This window comes from Pygocentrus nattereri, chromosome 29 (assembly GCF_015220715.1).
Source record: "Pygocentrus nattereri isolate fPygNat1 chromosome 29, fPygNat1.pri, whole genome shotgun sequence".
In the NCBI taxonomy this organism is placed as follows: Eukaryota; Metazoa; Chordata; class Actinopteri; order Characiformes; family Serrasalmidae; genus Pygocentrus; species Pygocentrus nattereri.
This window is the reverse complement of record NC_051239.1, coordinates 21,371,181-21,398,497: the sequence shown is the minus strand read 5'-3', so window position 1 is coordinate 21,398,497 and position 27,317 is coordinate 21,371,181. Positions and strand designations below refer to the sequence as shown.

General features: G+C 40.0%; 1 protein-coding gene across 1 annotated transcript in view; it reads right to left on the bottom strand.

Annotated features, from left to right (window-relative positions):
- The window catches only part of si:dkey-11f4.7 (piezo-type mechanosensitive ion channel component 2), a 119,336-nt gene that overhangs the window by 81,039 nt on the left and 10,980 nt on the right, over positions 1-27,317 (bottom strand). The window contains exons 3-11 of the mRNA XM_037536046.1: positions 18,055-18,160; positions 17,710-17,751; positions 16,877-17,033; positions 13,552-13,756; positions 11,196-11,409; positions 7,721-7,886; positions 4,214-4,315; positions 895-1,024; positions 583-761 (exon numbers count right to left, since the gene is read on the bottom strand). Of these exons, the coding sequence (XP_037391943.1) occupies positions 583-761; positions 895-1,024; positions 4,214-4,315; positions 7,721-7,886; positions 11,196-11,409; positions 13,552-13,756; positions 16,877-17,033; positions 17,710-17,751; positions 18,055-18,160 (1,301 nt within the window). The remainder of the gene's footprint in view (positions 1-582; positions 762-894; positions 1,025-4,213; positions 4,316-7,720; positions 7,887-11,195; positions 11,410-13,551; positions 13,757-16,876; positions 17,034-17,709; positions 17,752-18,054; positions 18,161-27,317) is intronic.

Sequence of the window (27,317 nt, the reverse complement as noted above, 5' to 3'; positions counted from 1 at the left end):
CAGGCTGCCAACAGCCTCCCCATTCATTTTTAAAGGGGACAAAAATGGCCACATTTTGGGCCGCTGTTCGGAATCCATGCATCCGATCAAAAAGCTGTATACAAGCACGCATCACACAACCGGGCCGGACAATCTGGAGTTGGAAGGGCATCGATATCTCGAAAACTGCGGGACTAGTTATGTGGCAAAGAAACGGCAGAATAAAAATTTTAAAAATTATATAAATCGGATAACAGTATAGTTGCGCATTGCTTTAGCAAAATAACACATCATAGCTTATGTACTCATGTATCAGGATCAGTCAAAATAGTTTTTTGGTCAAAAAATAAAATTATTTAAAAATTATATTTTCTGTTTACTTAAATTGCCTTTTTCTTATATTAATTTTTGTTTTAAGATCTTAAACAATTAATTGTAACAAATATGTAAAAATAGAAATAATCAAGCAAACACTTTCTCAAAGCACTATAGGTGTCTACATGGCTCTTCTCCATACAAGACAGAAAGACCCAATAGAATTAGCCTGAATTAGAGACACACAGCCAAACACATATACACATAAACACATGCAAAGAGCGTTACCATCATTATGATGAGAGCGCTAATGTAGCTCTGTCTCATTATGGCCTGACCCAGCAGAGTGAGGGCACTGGGTTCAGAAGATGACAAGGGTTCTGCGTCATCCAGTGTATCGTCATCTCTCTCACAGCTCGCTTCTTCTTCATCAACAAGAGTACGTGTGTGAACACCTGAGTATGAACCTAATTGTAAGCAATACGGTATGTTTCTGGTGCTGTCCAATCACTTATTATGTTAAAGGAAATATTTCAGTAGAATTATATGATAAATTTTCTACAGCTTTTTCAAACAAATGAAACATTTCAGTAAGGGTACCATAAGAGCAGTCATCTTGGGTGTATGGCAGAAGGGAAGAGCAGCGTGGATAGCCATTGTCTGAGGGCAGCGAGTTCAGCCTGGAAGAATTGTGGTCCTGCCAAGAGCTGTTTAACATCATGAGGACTGGCTGGGAGATAACAACAAAAACCATGTTGCTCATTCATTATAGAGTAGCATAGACATCTAATTTACACTGTAGTTGAAACCAGACAAGGTGCAAGAACATTTTTTTATTAATCATTCAAACATATTTAACTAATAAAAGGTATCTTAAAGGCATCTTAATTTCACAATAATAGTTAAATGGGACAAATCAGGGCAGGGCAGAAATTTAATAAACTGAAAAAGTTAATTGTGGCAAAGGTGGCATCCAGTGATAACGCTGCATTTAATGCTACTGAACTCTTCAGTATGACCCATTCTACTGAAATCTACACTTAAACTCAATAATGAGGGGTGTCCACATACTTTTAGCTATATAGTGTGTGTGTGTGTGTGTGTGTGTGTGTGTGTGTGTGTGTATATACATATACATACATACACACTGCTCACAAAAATGAAGAAAACACTTAAACAACACAATATAACTCCAAGTAAATCAAACTTCTGTGAAATCAAACTGTCCACTTAGGAAGCAACAATGATTGACAATCAATTTCACAGCTGTTGTGCAAATGGAACAGACAACAGGTGGAAATTATTGGCAATTAACAAGACACACTCACCCACTAAAGGAGTGGTTCTGCAGGTGGGGACCACAGACCACTTCTCAGTACCTTTCTGATTTCTGGCTGATGTTTTATTCACTTTTGAATGTTGGTGGTGCTTTCACACTCGTGGTAGCAGGAGACAGACTCTACAACCCACACAAGTGGCTCAGGTAGTGCAGCTCATCCAGGATGGTACATCAATGCGAGCTGTGGCAAGAAGGTTTGCCGTGTCTGTCAGCGTAGTGTCCAGAGGCTGGAGGCACTACCAGGAGACAGGCCAGTACACCAGGAGACGTGGAGGAGGCTGTAGGAGGGCAACAACCCAGCAGCAGGACCGCTACCTCCGCCTTTGTGCAAGGAGGAACAGGAGGAGCACTGCCAGAGCCCTGCAAAATGACCTCCAGCAGGCCACAAATGTGCATGTGTCTGCACAAACGGTTAGAAACCGACTCCATGAGGACAGTATGAGGGCTCGACGTCCACAGATGGGGGTTGTGCTCACAGCCCAACACTGTGCAGGACGCTTGGCATTTGCCAGAGAACACCAGGATTGGCAAATTCGCCACTGGCATCCTTCAGCATGACCGGTTTGGCAGTGGGTCAGTAATGGTGTGGGGTGGCATTTCTTTGGAGGGCCGCACAGCCCTCCATGTGCTCGCCAGAGGTAGCCTGACTGCCATTAGGTACCGAGATGAGATCCTCAGACCCCTTGTGAGACCATATGCTGGTGCGGTTGGCCCTGGGTTCCTCCAAATGCAGGACAATGCTAGACCTCATGTGGCTGGAGTGTGTCAGCAGTTCCTGCAAGATGAAGGCATTGAAGCTATGGACTGGCCTGCCCGTTCCCCAGACCTGAATCCGATTGAGCACATCTGGGACATCATGTCTCGCTCCATCCACCAACGCCACGTTGCACCACCGACTGTCCAGGAGTTGGCGAATACTTTAGTCCAGGTCTGGGAGGAGATCCAGGCCTCCATTGGTTAATAAATTTGATTTCCATTGATGATTTTTGTGTGATTTTGTTGTCAGCACATTCAACTTTGTACAGAACAAAGTATTCAATGAGAATATTTCATTCATTCAGATCTAGGATGTGTTATTTGAGTGTTCCCTTTATTTTTTGAGCAGTGTATATATATTAGGGCTGTCAAACAATTACATTTTTTTGTCAGGATTAATCTCAGAATTTCATATAGTAAATCACAATCACATATTTTTTTATCTGTGTAAATGTTCTAGAAAATAAGGATTTTTAAGTGAAATGTTACAATTAAAATGGTGAACACATTTTATGCTAAATGTACTTATGTTAAAAACTGCTGGGACAAGAGAAAACTGTAAGGGAGTTTTATTCACTCACATACTAGGCAGTAATACTGAACCTACAAAACACAAAATTGGATTTGTAATAGATTAGGGAAGTGCAGTCTCAAATATAAGACATATAGTCACATACTACTGTGTCTCATTTCAGATATGTGTAACAAAAGAAAATAAAAACTAAATAAAACTTCAATTGTACTGAAGTTGTATTCAGTCACACCCTATCGGTCTTCACAGTACTGCACAACGAAAAATAAATTACACAAAGTTGGACTTCATTAAAGACATGTAGTGTCATACTACAGTGCTACAGCATTGTAAACAACATGTAAACGTGGCTCACTAGCATGATATCACTAGTTTACATGCATCCTAATAATCCGTTAATAATCCGAATAACAGCTCAATCAGAATAGAATACGTCCGATTGAGGATTGAGGCCATTTGGAATACAATTTCGTTATTGCATTATTATCGCGTTAACTTCGACAGCCCTTTAAATAAATATATATATATATATATATATATATATATATATATATATATTTATATGCACTTTTTGCAACTGTGCACCCTGAGCTATGAAACATAATTTTGAGCAAAAGTGCTGGCTAGGTATCTATGAATTTCTAAGTCAATACAGCAATACAAAGATTATCTCATTAAAATTGTTGTTTTGTGTGATATGAAGTCAGTTATTAAAACAACAATTGAGAATATAAGCATGGATTTGGGAGAAAAGCATGTTTTGGGGCTGCTTCTCTTTATTTGAGACAGGAGCTGCAGTCAAGACAGATGGGATAATGACTAGCTCCAAACGTCAAAGTATTTTGGCAAGTAATTCAGCCTCTGTCAAATTTTCCCTTCCAATATGATGTTCCAAACCCCTCTTCCAAGTCAGCCAAGGAATGGTTTCAGAAGGGAAGATCAGTGTCTTGGAGCACCCCAGTCTTAGAACGGCCCACTTAAGCCACTGTACCATTTGCACTCAAGCCACTTTCAGCGGGATTGTTTAGGTAGGTAGGGTAGGTGCTCCAAACACAGTTTTTGTTTTCACTTGTGATTGCTAATATAAAACAATAATTAATTTTGTTCAAATATTTAAAAAAATAAAATGTATTTGGTATTTTCCTGCTCTCTCCTACATATAAAACCATATTCTTTCAGACCTTGGATTCACATGGCCACTGTCTTGCATTGCCTATATAAATGGGTTATACTGAAATAAATACAGTCATGTTTATGGATGTGGGTGTGTATGTGTTTGTGTTGTATGTCACCTCTGTCCTTTCAGGCAAGAAGTCATTGCCATCCACTATCTTTGAGAAACTGGGTGGAATGTGTAATCCTGTTGCAGGACTCATAATCTCTCCTCGGTCATCCTTATAGATAACAACTACATTCAGTTCACAAGAACTCATGCATTAGAGGCAGACATACAGTCGTATGCAAAAGTTTGAACATCCCTGGTCAAATTACAAGTTTGTGCAAAATTCCTTTTTGCTAGTGTAACATATTTGGAACAAAATAAAATAAAACCTAGCATAAAATAAGACACAACTTTGCACAGGCTACAATTTAATACAAATCTGAAGTAAAGTAAATTTAAATGCCTTAAATGCAGTGACCACTATGAACATGTTTAAACTTGGGAGTATACAGTCAGGTACATAACTATTTGGGCAGTGACACAATTTTTGTCATTTTGCCTCACAGTGGATTTGAAATTGTAGCAGTCAAGATGTAATGCAGATGTAATTGAGATGCTTTGCCAGGCCTTTACTACAGCCAGCTTCAATTGCTGCTTGTTTGTGTGTCTTTCTGCATTCAGTTTTGTCTTCAGTAAAAGAAAAGCATGCTCAACTGATTTGAGGTCAGGTGACTAACTCTGACCATTTCTGATTTCATTTCTTTGTCTTAAGAAGCTCTTAGGTTGCTTTTGCAATATGTTTTCAGTCATTATCCATCTGTACTGTGAAGTGCTGTCCTGTCAGCTTTGAAGCATTTGACTGAACAAAAAGTAAAGCCCTATACTCTTTAGAATTCACATCAGTGATCCAGTTCCACTGGCAGTCATACATGCCCATGTCATAACACTGCCTGATGATGTGGTATGCTTCAGATCATGAGCCCTTCCTTTTTCTTCTTCATACCCTTCTCCTCCTATCATTCTCTTGATTGTAGACTTCAAAGATATGACAAAAAAGTCTATAATTCGTAAACCTGTTAATGCAATATTTTTGTTAGACCCCTTGAATTAACACTGAAAGTCTATCACATCTTCACTACCATTTCAAATCCAGGTTGGTGGTGTACAGAGACAAAACTACAAAAATTGTGTCACTATCCAAATACTTATGGATTTGACTGTAGGTCAAAGAACAGTTACACAAAAAGATGCAGTGCATAGTAACTAAATGATTTGTGCAGAAAAAAATTGAAAGCTGAGACAAGTTTTTCTTCATTTGCCAAACATACATAGTACAGGTGATTTAAAAACAAGGCAGTGAATATCTCAGTCAACAGAAGCAGAACCGATAAAAGATTGAAATGTTTGCTGCCTTTGCTTTTACTTACTTAAGCACCTCGCACTACATTGGAATCGCTTTTCCAAAATGGAAAGAATTATTACATGTGAAGGGGAGGAAGCAAGATGCAGAATTAGCAATGTTCCTCCTGGACAGGTATGTAAGTGCAATATGTATAAAGTACAGCCAACTTTACATAAAGTGTCAGGTAAAGTAGCTCTGAAATCACTTTTATAAACAAGCAAAGCGTCAGTTTAAAATTACTTCGTAACTTAGTTACAAGTTGAGTAAAAACTTGCTTTAACCGAAACTAATTTACTATAAAATGAAAGTCCATCCATCCATCCATCCATCCATCCATCCATCCATCCATCCATCATCTTCCGCTTCTCCGGGGTTCGGGTCGCGGGGGCAGCATCCTGAGCAATGAGGCCCAGACCTCCCTTTCCCCAGCCACTTCCACTAGCTCCCTGGGAGGGATTCCAAGGCGCTCACTATACGTTTGGGTTTGCCCGGTCTGACCGGCAGCTTCCCCCACCACCTGATCCAACTCACCACCAGGTGGTGATCAGTTGACAGCTCAGCTCCTCTCTTTACCCGAGTGTCCAATACACATGGCCGCAAGTCCGATGACACGACTACAAAGTCAATCATTGAACTGCGGCCTAGGCTGTCCTGGTGCCATGTGCACTTATGGACATCCTTGTGTTCAAACATGGTGTTCGTTATGGACAAACTGTGGTATGCACAGAAGTCCAAAAATTGAACACCACTCGGGTTCAGATCAGAGAGGCCATTCCTCCCAATCACACCCCTCCAGGTCTTACTGTCGTTGCCCACGTGAGCGTTGAAGTCCCCCAGTCCCCCAAAGTGTTTGTATGAATTCAGAAAAAAAAGAAACATGCCAGTCACGACTGCATATGTGGACATATTTCTATATTGTGCTCTATTTACACAAAGTGCGGTTAGTTCATCATTTAGGTCAACGTATGTGCTCCCAAATTTTTACGCTGCTGCACTGACGTTGAACCGTGTGCTTGCACTGGGTTGGTATGATCAACAGGTCAAAACAAGCTCAGAACAAAGTGACCACTGGGCCCTGATTGGTGTTCTTGATTTGCACTTTTTTTGTTTTGACATGTTACGTTTTTATACACACAAAACCCAAAAGGAACGACAGATTTCTCACAATGTAGTGGAGTAAAAAGTAAGATATTTGACTTGTAGTGGAGTGAAAGTAAAAATCGCCCAAAATGGAAATACTTAAGTATAGTACAGATACACGGAAAAACTACTTAAGTACAGTAACGAATTACATTTACGAATTACATTTAGTTACCACCCACCACTGTACTTAACTGCTAGAGGTCCTTCAATCTTGAGTGATCTTTTTGAATGTGAACCAAAATAACGCTCCTAATGATAGTTCAACACTGGTTTGGGTCCTTGAATTAACTGCTACAAACTTGAATCCATAAATATACAAAAAAGTATCCACACAGTTCAAATATATATTTTGATAATTAGCATATGATTACGATAATGATAGCATATGATATGCATTAAAACAGACAGCAGAAAAAACATGATTGGCCATGCTTAAATTTCAAAAAGACTTCAGTGCCACTTTACATTAAAAGAGCAAACACTTTATATGGCACTACTTCATATACAAACTACATTTTTAGCAATGCCTGTCTTTTATTACAGAACCAGAACATTAACAGACACAGCTTAATTACCCTTTTACATGCTGCATGGGATGTTTTAGTCTGACATGTTCATCGTGGTCATACCACTTTTCCAGATTGAGGCCAAAAGGTCAAAACAACCATCAGCACAACATGATCTTAAGATGATGTAGGAGTCAGAGCTCAATGCAATTGATCCCATGTGTTCATCTACAACAGAGTGATGTTTATACTGTCATACTCTGTATTGATACTGTGTCTCAAGGTAGGGACCATTCTGTACTATAGGGATTGTTTTGTTAGTGATAAAATGTAATGTTTAATCATTTGTTTTAATATAATAAACATAATTAAGTTGTGAAGTTGTGGGGTCATTGAGAGTAAAAGGATTTTTGTCTAAAGTCAGGTGAGCCCAAATGTGTTCTTAACTCTGACTTTGAGCCGCTTCGGCAGAATGATCCAATCCATACAAGATCTACATTAGTCTGTTATTTCTGCAAGTCTGCTATTCTGCAGGTTCTGCTAGTAATAGTACTCTTTTGGGTGCTCATTTTCAAAAATTAAGTACCTCTTGAGTTGTGGAAGTCCATTTTTGGAGAAGAGCCACCATTGTGTAGTACAGCACCAATAATACCAGTGGGTTTATTATCATAGGCCAACTCACATCTGCCTGCAGGCCAAGACGGTATGGTTCTGATGCATTTGTGTGGATGAATGCAGTCATTCCAAATAGCCTGGGAAAGAGAGAAAGTTAAAGAGAGGAAGTAATGGGAGAGAAAGGGAAGACATTTACAAACCATAAACTATATATTATGGTTTGTAAATGTATATTCTATATTCTAATATATTCTATATTAGAATATAGAATGTATGACTTTATACAACATCTAGTTCCGGCCACCCAAGCTGATTGATTGAGAGGTGTTCTACCTGTGCTAATATTTCACCATAACATCACAGGTTTTTTACAAATATTGTATCACTCCGCTAAGACAACCTTGCCAAGCAATGAGTTTGACAGCTGTAGGAGATGCTCAAGCCATTTAAATTTTTTTACTTGTTACTTAACCACAGAAAATGGGTACTTTTAAGATCATATTTGACCTACAGCCGATTTGGTCAGACTCTGAATATGAGACTACACTAAATTCCCAAACTATAATAACCAAGAAGCCAAAATAACACTGTGTGGCGATGTCATTGAAGAACCATTCAACCACAGCCCAAAAAAACTTATAGTTAAGTTTCTGCAGTTGAGTTTGGTTTTAAAGAACCAGCCAGTGAAATGTTCTTCCATGGCATTTATCCATTTTGGCACTTTTATTTTTAATAGAACAGCACCTACTTTAAAAAGCTAAAAAGCTGGAGCAGAGCAAAACCTGGACCAGCTCTTGGTCTCTGGAGAATGAATTGGAACCCCTCTGGTTTAGCAGGTGGCAGTGAACCTGCCCTGAGCCTATTGCACTCTAAGTAATCTGTGTTTGCACTCTGGTTGTGCTGCTGTGCTGCTCCGAGGAGCTCAGCCTTCAGCCGTCGCCTCCGTCTCAGGATGCTGCCGAACATGCAGAGATGGAGGCATCAAAGCCTCTACTTGTTGTTCTGCCAGCAAAAAATGCGGATATCGCGGATGTTGTCGCTATCGCATGAAAACCTTGTAAATGTTTATCTTCATTTACAACGTTTGAAAATGTGGAGTTAGTGTTTCGTGACGAATGGGCCAATAGAAATTTAGCTTCGTAGGTTTTCAAGTTTTATGTTATATTAACAGATGGGTTTTCATTCTGTTATGAAGTTACCGCTTCAGAGATTTGAGGTTTTCTACCACTTTGGGTAGCCAGTGATTTTTACATTTTTTTTTTTATTCATTTGATGGTAAAGAAGCGTCTGGTGTGGTGTGTACGATGGTATCTGGTTCTCTTGCTTCTGCTGAAGCCGTCAGTATTTAGTCACAGTGTGGAGGCCTGCTGAGTGTAAGCAGCATGAAGCTTGTTTTATATACTAGCCATATAGAGAAGGAGTGTGTGGGCGAACCGCTGTTTCAGGAGCAGGATTTTGTGGCCGTTTTGATCAGTCACTGCCTGGAAATGCACTCTTTCAGAGCCAGCTTCGACAAGCTTCAGTGAAACTCCCTTCAACCTAATGAGTGATTGTAAACAGTGTAAACAGTGTTTGTTTAGAGTTGCTACGTCTTGATTGCGTTCCAGCTATCTGTTTGAACTGAGCTGTCTATTTGAGCTATGATGTCGTTGCTGGTCAAAGCTAATTAGGTTGTAAAGAGCAAGGAGATGCAATCTGCCACCATGCTAACGTTAGTTAGCTTGATTACACGTCTGAAAAATAAACTTGTGTCCATAATTTCTCATTAAGCGTGATTGGTGTAGTGTAGTGGGTAACACCTCTGCCTTCTACACTGTAGACTGGGGTTCAATCCCCTTCTGGGATGCACCCTACACTATACCAATAAGAGTCCTTGGGCAAGACTCCTAACACCGCCTTGGCCTACCTGTGTAAAATGATCAAATTGTAAGTCGCTCTGGATAAGAGTGTCAGTCAAATGCCATAAATGTAATGTAATGTAAATAATTACCACTGAGCTTTTCAGTCGGCAGCTGTGACAGAAGAAAACCTAAACAACCTGGAATTAGCCAGAAATTAACCAACAGTGTTGTGCCAGTTCACAGCTTTTCTGAACTAGTTCAAGTTCAGTTCATACATGCTCAAAGTGAACAGTTCACGTTCAAAGTTCACAATTTTAATTCTGAACTACTTCAAAGTTCAGTTCATTTAACTTTTTTCGTGAGATATTCAAATAAATACTTTTTTTCACACTACAAGCTAGAAATCACTATACATTCTTTGAAACTGCACATTGTAGACATTTGCTCATGACACTGCAATTGTGGGTTTCTTACCAGGTGATGAAACTTGCAGCAGTACAGAGTGTAAATTTTGTTTTAAACGTTCATAAGGAGAATCGGTGTCTGTCTCCGTGCCATCACTTCCACTAGCCATTTTTTAATTGCAGCGCTCTCTCTCTCTGTCTCTCTCTCGCTCCTCCAGCCCTCCGCGCTCTCGTCGTTGCCTGCTACGCGGCGTTGCTATGCCTACCCCGCTCTGCTGCAATTCATCATGGGTAACGTCGTGCGGAAGCCAGTACGTTATTAACTAGCCAGTATGTTAACTATTCTCAGCCGGACACTACGTTGCCCGCAATGCATTGCGCACACAACGTCAAAACCATTTCTGTCTGGTGATACATGATTTAAGCGGCACCAGCGAGAATACAGGAGGGAGGAACTCTCTCGCTGCGTTTCAAAAGAGAAAACAGATTTCACTCAGTTTTCAATGGAAAACTAATTCCAACGTTCATTTACAGTGATGTCTGCCATTCATGACACATAATGTGAACTAATTCACGTTCAAGTTCTTTATTAAAAAATGTGTTGCGTTCAGTGCAACGTTCACGAAAAAATGAGCGAGTTCAATGAACGCGTTCTTTTGAACTCGTTCATGCATAACACTGTTAACCAAATACCATTCGCCAAATGTGTAGTCTCATCTTCAGAGTCTGACTAAATCAGACTGAGCCATAAAACTGCTGCAATAAAAAACAACAAAGCTTGCTCAGTGGTAATGACAGTTTCAGAATTTAATGTAAGGAGCCGGGGAACGAACTGCCGAGAGGAAGTGAGTTATATAGAACACGAGTTATTGCGCATATCATCATGGCTGGGATGATCTATGCCAATCGTCTTCACTTGTGCCTGCGACCAAATCACAGCCATGATATTATTTTTTAACAATAACTCACTCCCTCTCCTGTTCTATTAAATTATATATAAATTTAATTATTCTTATAAATTTAATTAGCAATATGGAGAAATATTTATTTTTCTGTAGGGTAACAAATGCAGTAAAATGAATAAAATGCAGAAACAGTACACATGTATCAGATAAATGCTCTGCATTTCCAGAACATATTAAAATCCATCATTTGGTGTCAAACAGGTTAAATATTTAGAGTCAGACTGTTGCAGTTGTACCTGGCATAAAGGTCCTGAGGAGGTACCAGCTGCTGGAACAGAGGCAGCTGATAGAGGTAAAGGATCAGGATGTGTCCGCCACTAAATATAGTCATCATTAAACACAATGCGCTAAAAAGCAGCAGATCAATAGAATAACCCAACACCCAACACCACACAAGACTCAGGAATGCCCCAAAATACAAGGCTGATGTGAGCGAAGGTAGAGCTATACCTGTAAAAACACACATGAAAAGAAACAGCAATAAAATGGTGTTTATGAGTTGGAGTAATTATGTATAGACAAAGCTAGGATTTGTACAGTTCTATGCAAAAGTATGAACAACCCTTGTTTTCTTTTGTATAAGCCACATATGTTTTTTTAACATCGGACACTGAAGAACGACTGACTGCTGAGCTCTCCTGCTACCCGCTTCAGACCAGCTGTCCACGCCCCAGCTACCGCCACCTGCCTTGGACTAGCTGCCCGCCCTACATTCAAGTTTTCATGGACTCCTAGCTATTACTACTACTAATACTACTACTATTAATATTAGTAGTATAATAACTCTGTGGGTAGTTTGACCAGGGGAGAATAGGTCCCCTCGTGAGCCTTGGTTCCTCCCAAGGTTTCTTCCTCGGTTCTGAGGGAGTTTTTCCTTGTCACTGTCGCTCCTGGCTTGCTGACCTGGAGGGTTTTACATTCATGTTAAAACTTTGTCTTCACTGGAATTCTGTGAAGCTGCTTTGTTACAACATCAGTTGTAAAAAGTGCAATGCAAATAAAATTGACTTGACCTGACTTGACATGGCAAATTCAGCAAATAAACAGTAATTTTGCAATAAAATGTGTAGAAGTGTGTTCTTCTTATTTTCACTTAGAAAATCAATAAAACATAAAATTTCGCCTGGGGTGCCCAACCTTTACAAACAACTATATATACAGTCATTTTAAAATTTGGAATCATTTCAATCATTTATACAGCATAGCTTGAAATGCTATTAACTATGCACCAAAAACATAAACCAATAGTTTGTTTATCATTTCAAATACAAAATCAATTTCAAACTGTACAATTTGGAAAGTGTGAATAAAAACAGATAGTGATTATTTGGAAATCCTTTTTGACCTGTATTTAAATTAAAACAGTACAAAGACACAATATTTAATGTTTCAACTACTTCATTTTAAATTAACAATGTAAATACATTAAAATGGTTGCGTTTACCACTGTTTTACATCTCCTTTCTCTTTAGCAATGTTCGGTAATTGATTGACAACTGAGACACCAATTGTTGTAGCTGTGAAATTGGACTTTTTTCCATTCTTGCTTGATATAATGTGGCACACATTTTCAAAGGGAGGCAGATCTTGATTGCAGGCAGGCCAATCGAGCACCTGCACTTTCTTACATTGAAGCCCTTTCTTTTGCTAAAGCCACACTGTTGCAATACATGCAGAATGTGGTTTGGCATTGTCTGTTGTAAAGCAGAGTATTAACTCTAAGCAACAAACTGTATTTATTGACAAGGACTTTTCAAAGTATTTCTGATCCCATGTGGTCATATTCAATACAGAAGCATGGTGGGTTTTAATGCTGTCTGAGGGATTGAAGGTGACAGACATTCAGTGCTGGTTTTGGCCTTGCCCTTTATGCACAGATATTTCTCACAATTCTCTGAATTTTTTAATAATGTTATAGACTGTAAATGGTGAAACTTTTGATGGACTCTTCATTCTCACAATTTTTTCATAAAGTGGCAGCTAACTTGGTATGGTAAATGTGAGTTGAGATGTTACTAAATATCTCTTCTTCATTCTGTTTTCAGTACAAGACTAGTAAAAAAAACTGTTCCAAAACACTGCTGTCTATTTTATTCACAATTTACCTACTGTCCCAACTTGTTTGGAACTGGGTTTGTGATCTTATGGCATGTCAAAAATAATACATCATTAAATATTAATAGCACTATTAATAGTGTAACTAAATAAAGTAATGTTCATGACAATTTTTGTTACAAAATCACTATGAATAGCTACTTGATAAACAAGATCTGGTTGCCTCTTTTTAAACATGTGCCATATGAATATCCCTCATGAAAAAAGAATTCGTTTTTACATCTTTTTCCCAGTTGTTTGAAACCTACAGAATATTAGCATCATATTAAAATTATTTAATAAATGTATCTGCAACAAAGTTGGTTTTATATCATTTTAACAGCAATTCTAAACTTTTGAACAGTGTACAATACCTGTACAACTTCAACTTCTCAACACTTTGATCTAAAAGCTTGGAATTTGTTTCTAAGGCAACTATAAATAGTGAAATTGATGTCTTAGTGATAAACAATATGAGCATGTGTTTGTGTGCAGTACCTGCTATCCCCAGCAGTACGGTCACCACTACTTTTCCAGCAGTATTTGTGACAGTAGAGAGGAGCAGTCTTAGACCAGCTGCAAAGACAATAAGCTTCTGCACAAATTGAGGGGGAGTCACTGGGGCTGATTTGCTCTCTTCAGAACTGTCTGAACATGACCTGTCACTCTCCTCCTCATACTCTGGGTCAGAGGCTTCATCATCCTGCATGAGCAAATAATGAATGAAAAGCAAGTGGAAAAGACACAATAATTGTTCACATTTGCTAAAAACTAAAACCAATTTGTTTGTATGTAGGAAATGGCACACTTTATGAAATTTTTCACCAGTGTAATATTGATTTTGCCTTTGACATGGTCCTGCAAAATTTGACCTGATACCTCTGACTTTTAAATGATTAGCCAAGCAAAAATCGTATGATTCGAGTCCACATGTCTAGCAATCTAGATGCCTTAACGCTTAACTTCTTTTCACAGTTTTTCTTTGTGCTGAATAAATATAGCATCACTATTTTCTTTATGATTTTGTTTAATGCCCAAAGTAAAAGTTACAGTAATTCTAGCTTGGCTGTATTTATTAGCCTATAGCACAGTGGCTAGGCTAGAAATCAGGATAGGTTGACAGTGCAAAAATTCCCAGTGGTTGTGTGATGTCTTTGCAAAATGCATGCTGGGTATTGCAGTAAGAGAACACTAATAGAAAACAAATTTTGAATTCAGCAAAAACAATGAGGCTCAGGGAGAGAATGCTACATTACAGAATACTGCTAACATGGCAAATAATATTGAACCACTTTTCATGCAATATTGGAATATCTGTATTATGACAAAAAACTGAACCTTAACCTGTACACTTTTTATTGTAGTCAAATTGTAGTGAATAATTCAATTTCACATGACCCTTTGTCAACCTTTTATTAAACAGGCCCTGTTTACGTGCCTTTAAGACTGCTGTATGTACAACCCCAATTCCAATGAAGTTAGGACGTTGTGTAAAACATAAATAAAAAGAGAATACGATGATTTGCAAATCATTTTCAAACTATATTCAATTGAATACACTACAAAGACAAGATATTTAATGTTCAAACGGATAAACTTTATTGTTTTTTGCAAATATTCACTCATTTTGAATTTGATGTCTGCAACACGTTCCAAAGAAGTTGGGACAGGGGCATGTTTACCACTCTGTTGACCTTTCATCTTTCCTTGTAACAACACTGAATAAGCTTTTGGGAACTGAGGACACTAATTGTTGAAGCATTGTAGGTGTAATTCTTTCCCATTCTTGCTTGATGGACAACTTCAATTGCTCAACAGTCCGGTGTCTCCATTTTCGTATTTTGTGCTTTATAATGCGCCACACATTTTCAGTGTTAGACAGGCAGGCCAGTCTAGTGTTATGTTACCTGATGCAGACTGATGGTAAGTGGAACAGAAGCAGACTACACATTAAGTAGGTTGACTCTGAGCTTTACTGAAGCGTGTCCGGACCTCCATACAAGTGAACATCCTCATTCCCTTCTCTAACCTCCAGGGGGTAGTAACAACTATCCTATCGGTTACTTCCTAACACAACAACTAGTACCCTCACTCTTTTACTATGAAGCCATGCTGTTGTAACACGTGCAGAATGTGGCTTGGCATTGTCTTGCTGAAATAAGCAGGGACGTCCCAGAAAAAGACATTGCTTGGATGGCAGCGTATGTTGCTCCAAAAGCTGTATGTACCTTTTACCATTAATGGTGCCTTCACAGATGTGCAATTTGCCCATGCCATGGGCACTAACACGCCCCCACACCATCAGAGATGCTGGCTTTTGAACTTTGCGCTGATAACAATCCCGACAGTCCTTTTCCTCTTTGGCCCAGAGGACATGACGTTCATGATTTCCAAAAACAGTTTGAAATGTGGACTCGTCAGACCACAGGACACTTTTTCACTTTGCGTCAGTCCATCTCAGATGAGCTCAGGCCCAGAGAAGCCGGCGGTGTTTCTGGGTGTTGTTGATATGTGGCTTTTGCTTTGCATGGCAGAGTTTTAACTTGCACTTGTAGATGGAGTGACGAACTGTGTTCACTGACTTTTCTGGTTTTCTGAAGTGGTCCTGAGCCCATGTGGTAATATCCGTTACAGAATGATGTCGGTTTTTAATGCAGTGCCGTCTGAGGGATCGAAGGTCACGGGCATTCAGTGTTGCTTTTCTGCCTTGCCGCTTACTTGCAGAGATTCCTCCAGATTCTCTGAATCTTTTGATGATATTATGGACTGTAGATGATGAAATCCCTAAATTCCTTCCAATTGCATGTTGAGAAACGTTGTTCTTAAACTGTTGGACTATTTGCTCATGCAGTTGTTCACAAAGCGGTGAACCTTGCATGTGAATGACTGAGCCTTTCAGGGATACTCCCTTTATACCCAATCATGACACTCACCTGTTTCCTGTTTCCTCAACCTGTTCATCTATGGAATGTTCCAAACAGGCGTTTTTTTTAGCATTCCTCAACTTTCCCAGTCTTTTGTTGCCCCTGTCCCAACTTCTTTGGAACATGTTGCAGGCAACAAATTCAAAATGAGTGAATATTTGCAAAAAACAATAAAGTTTATCTGTTTGAACATTAAATATCTTGTCTTTGTAGTGTATTCAATTGAACATAGGTTGAAAAGGATTTGCAAATCATCGTATTCTGTTTTTATTTATGTTTTACACAATGTGCCAACTTCATTGGAATTGGGGTTGTAAAATAACTGTTCTGATTGGCTGCCCAGTATTGTGCTTCATTCAAAAAGCATTCTGAACTAAAACACGGGGCAGGGCTAACTTGCTAAAGGCCTTAAAGGACAGATATGTGTAAAAGCAATGTTTTTTATAACATTTAAAATTCAAAATGGGCTATTTTTGCAGCTTAGATATTGATAATGGACTATACGGACTGAAGATTTTTAAAGTTTCAAAATGCTCAGTGTATAAAACATCAAACTCTTCTATTTCAAAAAAGGACATTTTTTTTGTTTGTAAGCAAATGTTTGTATTTTTAATTGCTGGCATCCATATGTGGATTTAATATTTTCATTTCCACATTAATACTGTCTTCCTCATAATATTGCCAAATAGTTGCAATACAAGTGTAGTATAAAAATAATGTAGACAATAATTTATGCTTTATACCATAAAGCAGTAATGATGTACATTAAACTAAATGGAGATGTGGTTAGCACAGCTAAATAATAGATTTATTCATTTTTTAGTTTAGTTTTTTAAAGCATGTCTGCTTTGTTCCACCTTTGCTGAATGAATTTCTGTGTGCGGTGCTTTGTGCTGTACCTCAGTGTCAGAGAGCTGAATGCTGGGCTCATGGTCATTAATAGGTGGTGGTCGCAGTAGCTTGTTACACAAACGCCAGATAAAGAAGGTCGACAGGAACAAGCCAAAATCCGGCATCAAGAGACGCAGTATGTTCCAAGTGTCAACATCACTAAATCTATGGACATTGTGAATGATAACAAATGTTATAGTAATTGTGGGAGTCCAAGCACTGTAATATCACATTATGACACCTATTGATGAAAGGCTTGCGCTAGAGTAAAGGCCTACTACTAGATGGCGATATGGCCAGAACTGTAGGTTTTGGTGGTTTCTGTATACAGTAGGAACCAACAGTCTGAGACTTCTAGTGAAAATGCTTCTATTTTGGGTAACAGTTTATTTGGAGTGGTCCTTTTTGGATGATTAATAAACTCTTGCAGTAGTGAAGCATCTGAATACAGTGAAGTAAATATCTTGTAGATGTTCTGTTGATTGTTCATACATTACTTAGATTAAGTAGATGCATTATTAACATCTTACTTTTCATTATAATTTATATTTTCAGTCAAACAATCTGAGTAAATCTTCACACATAAGACACACGTGAGAATTTTTCACATTTGATAACCACCCACCCCCCCACCCCCATTTATTATTAATTTTTTTTTATATCAACATGCACTCTGGCTGGCATGACACAGATCACTAACAGTGACAATATGAAATCTGAAAAGTAGTTCAATCTGAGTCATTTGGACATTTTAATGAAAGAAACAAGCCTCATCTGTGAAAATCAGAAAAAAGTGATGTGACCAGTTAGGCTACCAATACAACTTAAAATGTATTCATACCTCACAATACCAAGATGATAGAAGATGTTTTCCCAGGGTCCACTTACTAAAAAAACAGAAAGCATTAAAGTATAACTTACTTAATTTTCTGATAATTTCAATGACAATGTAGTAGTCTGTAATTGTAGAACTGTAGAGTGCACCTAGATGGTAAGCAGACCAGATAAAATGGAGAAAGGGTGTAGACACGAGTATTTGAGAGAGAGAGAGAGAGAGAGAGAGAGAGAGAGAGAGAGAGAGAGAGAGAGATAGAGAGATAGATAGATACATAGATACATAGATAGATAGATACATAGATACATAGAGGTAGACCGACCAGCCAAATGTATGTATATGTATACGAACTTACTCTCTTTAGGGACATATGCGTATGTGATCTGTAGTCCACACTGTAGGGCCAAAAACATTACACTTGTGGAACAAACAATTAGGAGAAGCCTGCCTGTATTTCCTGGAGAAGATACACAAAAAATGCTCAGATATGATACAGAGAAGCTGAAACATGCCATGCAGTAGTGTAACAAAGAAAATGTGGACAAAATGTAGAGAAGAGCAAAAATATAAAATTGTTCAAAAACGTTAATGCAGACTTAGCTTCTCTTTTTCCTCATATCTATAACACTAATCATGTCCAAATCCTCTGTGGGCCATTAGATCACACTTTAATTAGTTTATGAGTCTCTGTCTCTCTGCAGAGAGCTTAATGGCTCAGGATTATGAGGGCTGAAGAGAAAAGACAGCCGTGCAACTAGACTTATAGACTTTCTGCTTACATCTCCAGGATGTGGTCAAGCATTTACTCTCATATTTGACAGGTCTGAGATGCAGAGATTACCTGCTATTCCTGCATCAGCACTTCAGTGAAAATGAAAGTACACTCTTTAGAGATATGGGCACAGCTCTTATGACAGTAAAAATTATCACAAAATGTTCACCAGAAATATTGAACACTAATATTGGCTTTTAATTCAATCAATTATGCTCAACTTTTAATATCAGCTTTTAATAGTTTATAGATTTGCATACCAGTTTAACAAGTAAAGAAGCTGCATATTTACAACTAAAAATAAAAATAAAAAAACAACAAATGAATAGTTATTTTATTGTTTTCATTGAGTATTGTGTAAGGTAAAACTGTCTGACATTGTAAATTATGTACAAACCTAATTCCATAAAAATTGGGACAATAAGCAAAGCACAAATAAAAACAGACAGCAGTGATTTATAAACATTCACTAGTATTTGTTGTCTTTTACTAGTATTTAATTAAAACAGCACAATGAAGAGATATTTACCATTATCATATGAACTTTACTGGTTTTTGTACATAAAAACTACAAGTTTGATGCCTACAATTCCACATTCCAAAAAACTTTCCACAGGGAAACAGGTGAACAGGAAAGAGATGATGGCTATAATGACTGGCCATAAAAGGAGCGTTCATGAAAGGCTTTACTTAGTTACTTCTTTACTTAGTCCAACAGTTCAAGAACAAGGAATTTACAGTGGAGGAAATAATTATTTGATCCCTCACTGATTTTGTAAATTTGCCCACTGACAAGAAATGAACAGTCTATAACTTTTAATGGTAGGTTTATTTTAACAGTGAGAGGTAGAGTATCAAAAAGAAAATATTACTCACATTATAGAAAATATATAAATTGATTTGCATTTCATTGAGTGAAATAAGTATTTGATCCCCTACCAACCATTAAGAGTTCTGGCCCGCATTAAAGACATGTGTCTGAACTTGTCACCTGTATAAAAGACACCTATCCGCAGAATCACTCAATCAGTCAGACTCCAACCTTTCCACCATGGGCAAGACCAAAGAGCTGTCTAAGGATGTCAGGGACAAGATTGTAGACTTGTACAAGGCTGGAACGGGCTACAAAACCATAAGCAAGAAGCTGGGTGAGAAGGAGACGACTGCTGGTACAATTCTTCAAAAATGGAAGAAACACAAAATGACCATCAGTCGACCTCAGTCTGGGGCTCCACGCAAGATCTCACCTTGTGGGGTATCAATGATCATGAGAAAGGTGAGAAATCAGCCTACAACTACACAGGAGGAGCTTGTTAATGATCTCAAGGCAGCTGGGACCACAATCACCAAGAAAGCCATTGGTAACACACTACGCCATAATGGATTAAAATCCTGCAGTGCCCGCAAGGTCTCCCTGCTCAAGAAGGCCTGCTCAAAGTTTGGCAATGAACACCTGAATGTTTCAGAGAGTGCTTGGGAGAACATACTGTGGTCAGATGAGACTAAAATTGAACTCTTTGGCATCAACTCCGTGTTTGGAGGAAGAGAAATGCTGACTATGACCCCAAGAACGCCATCCCCACCGTCAAGCATGGAAGTGGAAACATTATGCTTTGGGAGTCTTTCTCTGCTAAGGGCACAGGACAACTTCACCGCAACAACGGAAGGATGGACAGGGCCATGTACCATAAAATCCTTACTTAAAACCTCCTTCCCTCCACCAGGTCACTAAAAATGGATCGTGGATGGGTCTTCCAGCACGACAATGACCCAAAACATACAGCCAAGGCAACAAAGGAGTGGCTCAAGAAGAAGCACATTAAGGTCATGGAGTGGCCTAGCCAGTCTCCAGACCTTAATCCCATAGAAAACCTGTGGAGGGAGCTGAAGATTTGAGTTGCCAAGTGACAACTCAAAACCTTAAGGATTTAGAGATGATCTGCAAAGAGGAGTGGACCAAAATTCCTCCTGATACGTGCGCAAACCTGGTCATCAACTACAAGAAACGTCTGATCTCTGCTTGCCAACAAGGGGTTTGCCAGCAAGTACTAAGTCTTGTTTTGCTAGGGGATCAAATACTTATTTCAGTCAATGAAATGCAAATCAATTTATATATTTTCTATAGTGTGATTTTCTGGATTTCCTTTTTGATATTCTATCTCTCACTGTTAAAATAACCCTACCATTAAAAGTTATAGACTGTTCATTTCTTTGTCAGTGGGCAAATCAGTGAAGGATCAAATAAGTATTTCCACCACTGTAGGTATTTAACCATCTACAATCCATGATATTATTATTATATTCCAAGCATATTGAGTATCATAGAATCATTTATCTTGTTTGTGAGGATAAGCCAGCAGCACTGGCTTCTGGGGTGGAAGCATTTTGAATTTAATTTATAGAGGACTCACACAGGAGTCTCATTTTCTTGATAATTACCTCTTGAGAAAAGAAACTAGGCTAATAATTGAGTAAAGTGCACAATTTCTTTGTAATATTTTGCAATATACTCACAAAAATTATCACAGCAATACTGATTGTTAGCAGTGTTAGCAGTAGTACTAGATAACTGAGAATTCCAGATTATTTTGAAAGAACAGTTGTAAATACATAAAAACTAAATGAAGAGTGGAAATGTTGGTTAACATTTACAGTGTTGTGTAAGGCTCTCTTACCAATGATTTCTGTCAAAACATCATTGTCATCTGTATATTAAAGGGTTTAAGCACTGCAGCCCTACTATAATATGCCTCTCTATGCAGTTTTGCTGACACAGTCAGATCTTGTCCTACTGTGACTTTTTCAGCCACCCGAGGAAATTTTCCTTACATACTGCATTATATAACACACAAGCATCATAAACAATGAATGATTGACTGAATGAATAATGAACCCTCCATCATAGTCACACGGATCTTTTCCTCTTACCACCTTAATCAGGTAGGTCTGCTCAGCACTTTTAAATATGCTGCTGAGCATGGCAGAATGTTAAGCTGTTAAGATGTAGTTGTATCTTGCAGTACACCTGTCTGGAAGCATCTATATTTATATATATATATTATTTGTGTACGTTACTGTGCGAAAGTTATAGGCATCTAAGCACATTTTTAAACAATTTAGCTCAGCAGTGAGTTTATGACAACATACATTAAAATAAAGTCATTCATAATTCAAATAAACATAAAAACAATAAAAAGTAACAAGAATTTTGTGGGTCCATATTTTTCCTTGATACCTTCATAGCCGCCACAGAGACTTGTTAATATCATCAATTATATCATGAGCACAATTTACTGAAGCACTGATTGGTCAAAGCAGGAGTTGCTTTTTAACTACATATAATACAGGGCTTCCTTGAGGAGAGGTCATCCATATAATCACTATAATGTTGCCACCCCCATGCTTCACATTTGGTATGGTGTTCTTTGGATTCAACTCAGCATTCACTCTCCTCCAAACACAACAAGTTGTGTTTGTACCAAACAGTTCTACTTTGGTTTCATCTGACCATATGACATTCTCCCAATACTCTTCTGGAACATCCAAATGTTCTCTTGCAAACTTCAGACGCGCTCGTCTGAAGTTTGAAGTGCCCACTGCAAGATCTGAGTCCCTGGCGGCGTAGTGTGTTACTGACAGTAGCCTTTGTAACGTTGGTCCCAGCTTTCTGCAGATCATTCACTAGGTCCCCCCGTGTGGTTCTGGGATTTCTGCTCACCGTTCTTGTGATCATTTTGACCCCACAGGCTGAGATCTTGTGTGGAGCCCCTGATTGAGGGAGATTAGCAGTGGTCTTGTAGGTCTTCCATTTTCTGATTATTGCTCCCACAGTGGATTTCTTCACACCAAGATGCTTGCCTATTGCAGATTCAGTCTTCCCAGCCTGGTGCAGGTCTTTTTTTTCCCTCATTTTGTCTCTCATAGTTGAGGTCTACCTATGATGTCAATTACAGGCCTCTCTCATCTTTTTAAGTGGGAGAACTTGCACAATTGGTGACTGACTAAATACTTTTTTCCCCCACTGTGTGTGTGTGTGTGTGTGTATGTATGTGTGTATATGTGTGTGTGTATATATATATATATATATATATATATATATATATATATATATATATATATATATATATATATATATATACGTATACCCCCTATGAAAAGACAAAAACAGGACTTGTGTACCCTGCCTGGAACAGGGTTACCGGGGCCCCCTCCCTGGAGCCAGGCCTGGGGGAGGGGCTCGTCAGCGAGCATTTACTCATAGTGCCCGGCCGGGCCCAGCCCGAAGGAGTTACACGAGTCCCCCCTCCCATCGACCCACCACCAATGGGAGCGGCAGTAGTAGGGGTTCAGTGCTTTGTGGATGGGGCAGTGTCCGAAGGTGTGGGCTTTGGCGTTCTGATCCTTGGTTGCTGAAACTGACTTTTGGAACATTGAATGATACCTCACTGGTGGGTAAGGAGCCTGAGTTGGTGCGCGAGGTTGAGAGATACCAGCTAGATATAGTCGGGCTCACCTCAACACACAGCTTGGGCTCTGGGTCCAATCTCCTTGAGAGGGGCTGGACTTTATTCTTTTATGGAGTTGCCCATGGTGAGAGGCGGCGGGCAGGTGTGGGCTTTCTCATAGCCCCTTGACTCTGTGCCTGTATGTTGGGGTTTTCTCCGGTGGACGAGAGGGTAGCTTCCCTACGCCTTCGGGTTGGGGAATGGGTCCTGACAGCTGTCTGTGCTTATGCACTGAACAGCAGTTCAGAGTACCCAGCCTTCTTAGAGTCCTTGGGAAGGGTGCTTCAAAGTGCTCCTCCTGGAGACTCTGTTGTCCTACTGGGAGACTTTAACGCTCACGTGGGCAATGACAGTGAGAGCTGGAGGGGTGTGATTAGGAGGAATGGCCTCTCTGATCTGAACCCGAGTGGTGTTCAGTTTTTGGACTTCTGTGCAAACCACAGTTTGTCCATCACGAACACCATGTTTGAACACAAGGATGTCCATAAGTGCACATGGCACCAGGACACCCTAGGCCGCAGATCAATGATTGACTTTGTAGTCATGTCATCGGACTTGCGGCCATGTGTTTTGGACACTCGGGTAAAGAGAGGAGCTGAGCTGTCAACTGATCACCACCTGGTGGTGAGTTGGGTCAGGTGGTGGGGGAAGATGCCGGTCAGACCGGGCAAACCCAAACGTATAGTGAGGATTTGCTGGGAACGTCTGGCAGAAGAACCTGTCAGATTGATTTTCAACTCACACCTCCATCAGAACTTTGACCAGATATCGGGGGAGGTGGGGGACATTGACTCAGAATGGGCCATGTTCCGTTCCTCCATTGTTGCAGCGGCTGACTGTAGCTGTGGCCGTAAGGTAGTTGGTGCCTGTCGGGGCGGTAATCCTCGAACCCGGTGGTGGACACCCCAGGTGAGAGATGCTGTCAAGCTGTAGGAGGAGTCCTACCGGGCATGGTTGGCCTGTGGGACACTAGAGGCAGCTGGCAGGTATCGTCAGGCCAAGCGATCTGCGGCTTCAGTCGTCGCCAAGGCAAAAACCCATGTATGGGAGGAGTTTGGTGAGGCCTTGGAAAGTGACAAAGTCAGCTCCAAAAAGATTCTGGCAAACCGTCAGGCGACTCAGAAGGGGAAAGCCGTGTGCCACTAGCACTGTATATAGTGGAGATGGTGTGCAGCTGACTTCGACTGAAGACATCATTGGGCGGTGGAAGGAATACTTTGAGGACCTTCTCAATCCCACCGACACGTTCTCCAGTGAGGAGGCCATTATTATTATTATTATTATTATATTATATTGACCCTTATTAGTCCCACAATGGGGAAATTTCAACTCCGCATTTAACCCATCCGTGAAATGAAACACCACATACACACTAGTGAGCACACTCACTAGGGAGCAGTGCGCAGCCCAATCTGCTGCGCCCGGGGAGCAGTTGGGGGTTAGGTGTCTTGCTCAAGGACACCTCAGTCATGTGCTGGTTCCCTAACCTCCAGCCCACGACTGCCCCTTACTGGGGCCAAAGTCGCTATGGTAGTTAAGAAGCTCCTTGGTGGCAAGGCTCCAGGGGTGGATAAGATCCACCCTGAGTTCCTCAAGGCTCTGGATGTTGTGGGGCTGTCTTGGCTGACACGCCTTTTCAACATTGCGTGGACATTGGGGGCGGTGCCACTGGATTGGCAGACTGGGGTGGTGGTGCCTCTTTTTAAAAAAGTGGACCGGAGGGTGTGTTCCAACTACAGGGGAATCACACTCTCATCCTCCCTGGTAAGGTCTATGCAGGGGTACTGGAGAAGAGAGTCCGGCTTATAGTCGAACCTCGGATCCAGGAGGAGCAGTGTGGGTTCCGCCCTGGTCATGGAACACTAGATCAACTCTTCACCCTCTCCAGGATTCTGGAGGGTTCATTGGAGTTTGCCCAACCAGTCCACATGTGCTTTGTGGATCTGGAGAAGGCATTCGACTATGTTCCCCGGGGTATTCTGTGGGAGGTGCTTCGGGAGTACAGGGTACATGGCTCTTTGCTACAAGCCATTCAGGCCATGTACAAACAAAGCTGGAGTTTGGTTCGCATAGCCGGCAGTAAGTCAGACTCGTTCCCAGTGAGAGTTGGACTCCATCAGGGCTGCCCTTTTTCACAGATTCTATTCATAATTTTTATGGATAGAATTTCTAGGTGCAGTCAGGGGATGGAGGGTGTCCGGTTTGGTGACCTCAGGGTCACATCGCTGCTGTTTGCAGATGATGTGGTCCTATTGGGGACATCAGGCCGCGAACTTCAGCTTTCACTGGATCGGTTTGCAGCCGAGTGTGAAGCAGCCGGGATGAGAATCATTACCTCTAAAGTACCTTTATCAGTACCTCTCGGAAGACCATTGTTCTCAGGCGGAAAAGGTGTGGAGAGCCCTCTCTGGGTCGGGGATAGGCTCTTGCCTCAAGTGGAGGAGTTCAAATATCTCGGGGTCTTGTTCACGACTGATGGTACAATGTCGCCCAGCTGGCCTGGGAGCGCCTCGGAATCCCCCTTGGAGAGTTAGTGGAAGTGGCTGGGGAAAGGGAGGTCTGGGCCTCATTGCTTATGATGCTGCCCCTGCGACCCGAACCCCGGAGAAGCGGAAGATAATGGATGGATGGATGGATGGATGGATGGATGGATGGATGGATATATATAAAATAGTTTCACTCACAGGCTATGTAGGCAAAGCATTTACAAAAACTTAGGAAAATCACTATAATGTGTGCATCAAGTGCAGTGGGACAGTGTGAGTAACTACAGTGGAACAAAGGACAATTTGTGCTCTCATTTCATGAGACACTATTTTGTGAGTATTTCATCTAACAACTTTTTGTGAGGGAGGTTTTAGAGGTATTAAACACACCAGACAATTGGTTCCTATTACCATCACTGAACAGTTCTGACTGGCATATTAAGCATATTATATAAACCGAATATGTTCAGTTTTAAATAGTCTCCTGAAAATATCTGATGTTTTATTTGAACCTGATTACATTTTACTTTATTTATTTATTTTAAACAATTATCTGTATTAACTGATATGAAATAAAGATCATCTTCTACACAAGAAATAGAGGCAAAAGTAGCATTCTCAATGCATGAGTAGGGGCTGTTATTACAGGGAAAAGTGTTTTGTTTTTGTTTGTTTAGCAGAAAACCAATTGTATTCATATACAGCATTAGCTGAAACAGCAAATGTGTTTCCGATAACCGGATTTTTACTAAAAGCTTTACGTCATTTTTCCACTGAAGCCCCGGTCAATGCATCTCAATTATAATGCTGTTTAATCAGCCTTCACCGCCAAAGCTGTGTGTGTGTGTGTGTGTGTGTGTGTGTGTGTGTGTGTGTGTGTGTGTGTGTGTTTAAGTGAGAGGGGGAGAGAGAGGGGCATAGACAGAGAAAATGTGAAACTTTACAGCGGATGAGAAGAGCGAAAGCAAGTAGTGGTGGGCTCTTTTCAGTAAGTCAGATCAATTGGCTCAGCTCACAAATAAAGGCCAAATATTTCTGCTCCCTAACAGCTTCATTTAGTAGCATTGTTATTTTTTTGTTCCTAAAATTTGCCAACATGGCAACATTTATCATTTCATTTTCAATTAAACCTTAGTTTTTTTGGAAATTTTGGAAAAAATGTAATTGTCATATGTTGACATTGTCTCACTGGGGAAAAAAATTTCAAAAGGAAGAAATCACAAGATAAGCAGCCAGGCAAAACACAGGCAAACCAGTCATCAACAAACAATCAGAAGAGCTAACGAGAACTACAAGAAAACCACGAAGAACAAAGCTAGAGATAACAAGGAACGAGTGTTGGGAATGATGAGGTGGTGGAGCAGGAATGTTCAGAGGAGATCCAGGAAGGGATTTTGTGATTTTCAGCTAGAATCAGAATCAGAATCAAGCTTTATTGGCCAGGTATGCTACGCATACAAGGAATTTGGTTTTGGTTACAGGAGCTCACAGTGCAGAGTATCAGTCAGACATTCACATATAAGGAATAAGATAAAATAAATACAAAATAAAGTAAAATAAAAACCTGCATTCCTACTCACTCACTCAGACACACACACACACACACACACACACACACACACACACACACAGTCCTACCTGTAAACCCTACATTGTGTGATGTATGAGTCTAAAGTTAAAGTGCTGAGTGCAGCAGCTGGTGATAGGAGCCGGGGCTCATGATGTCTACAAATATAAACATTTTTTAACTCTGTAAGCTTACATGTGTCTTCATATGTAATGTTGATGGTGCTATAGTGGTAAATCTAAACCAACGTTTTATTTTGGGACTATTGTGCCATTCAATACCCT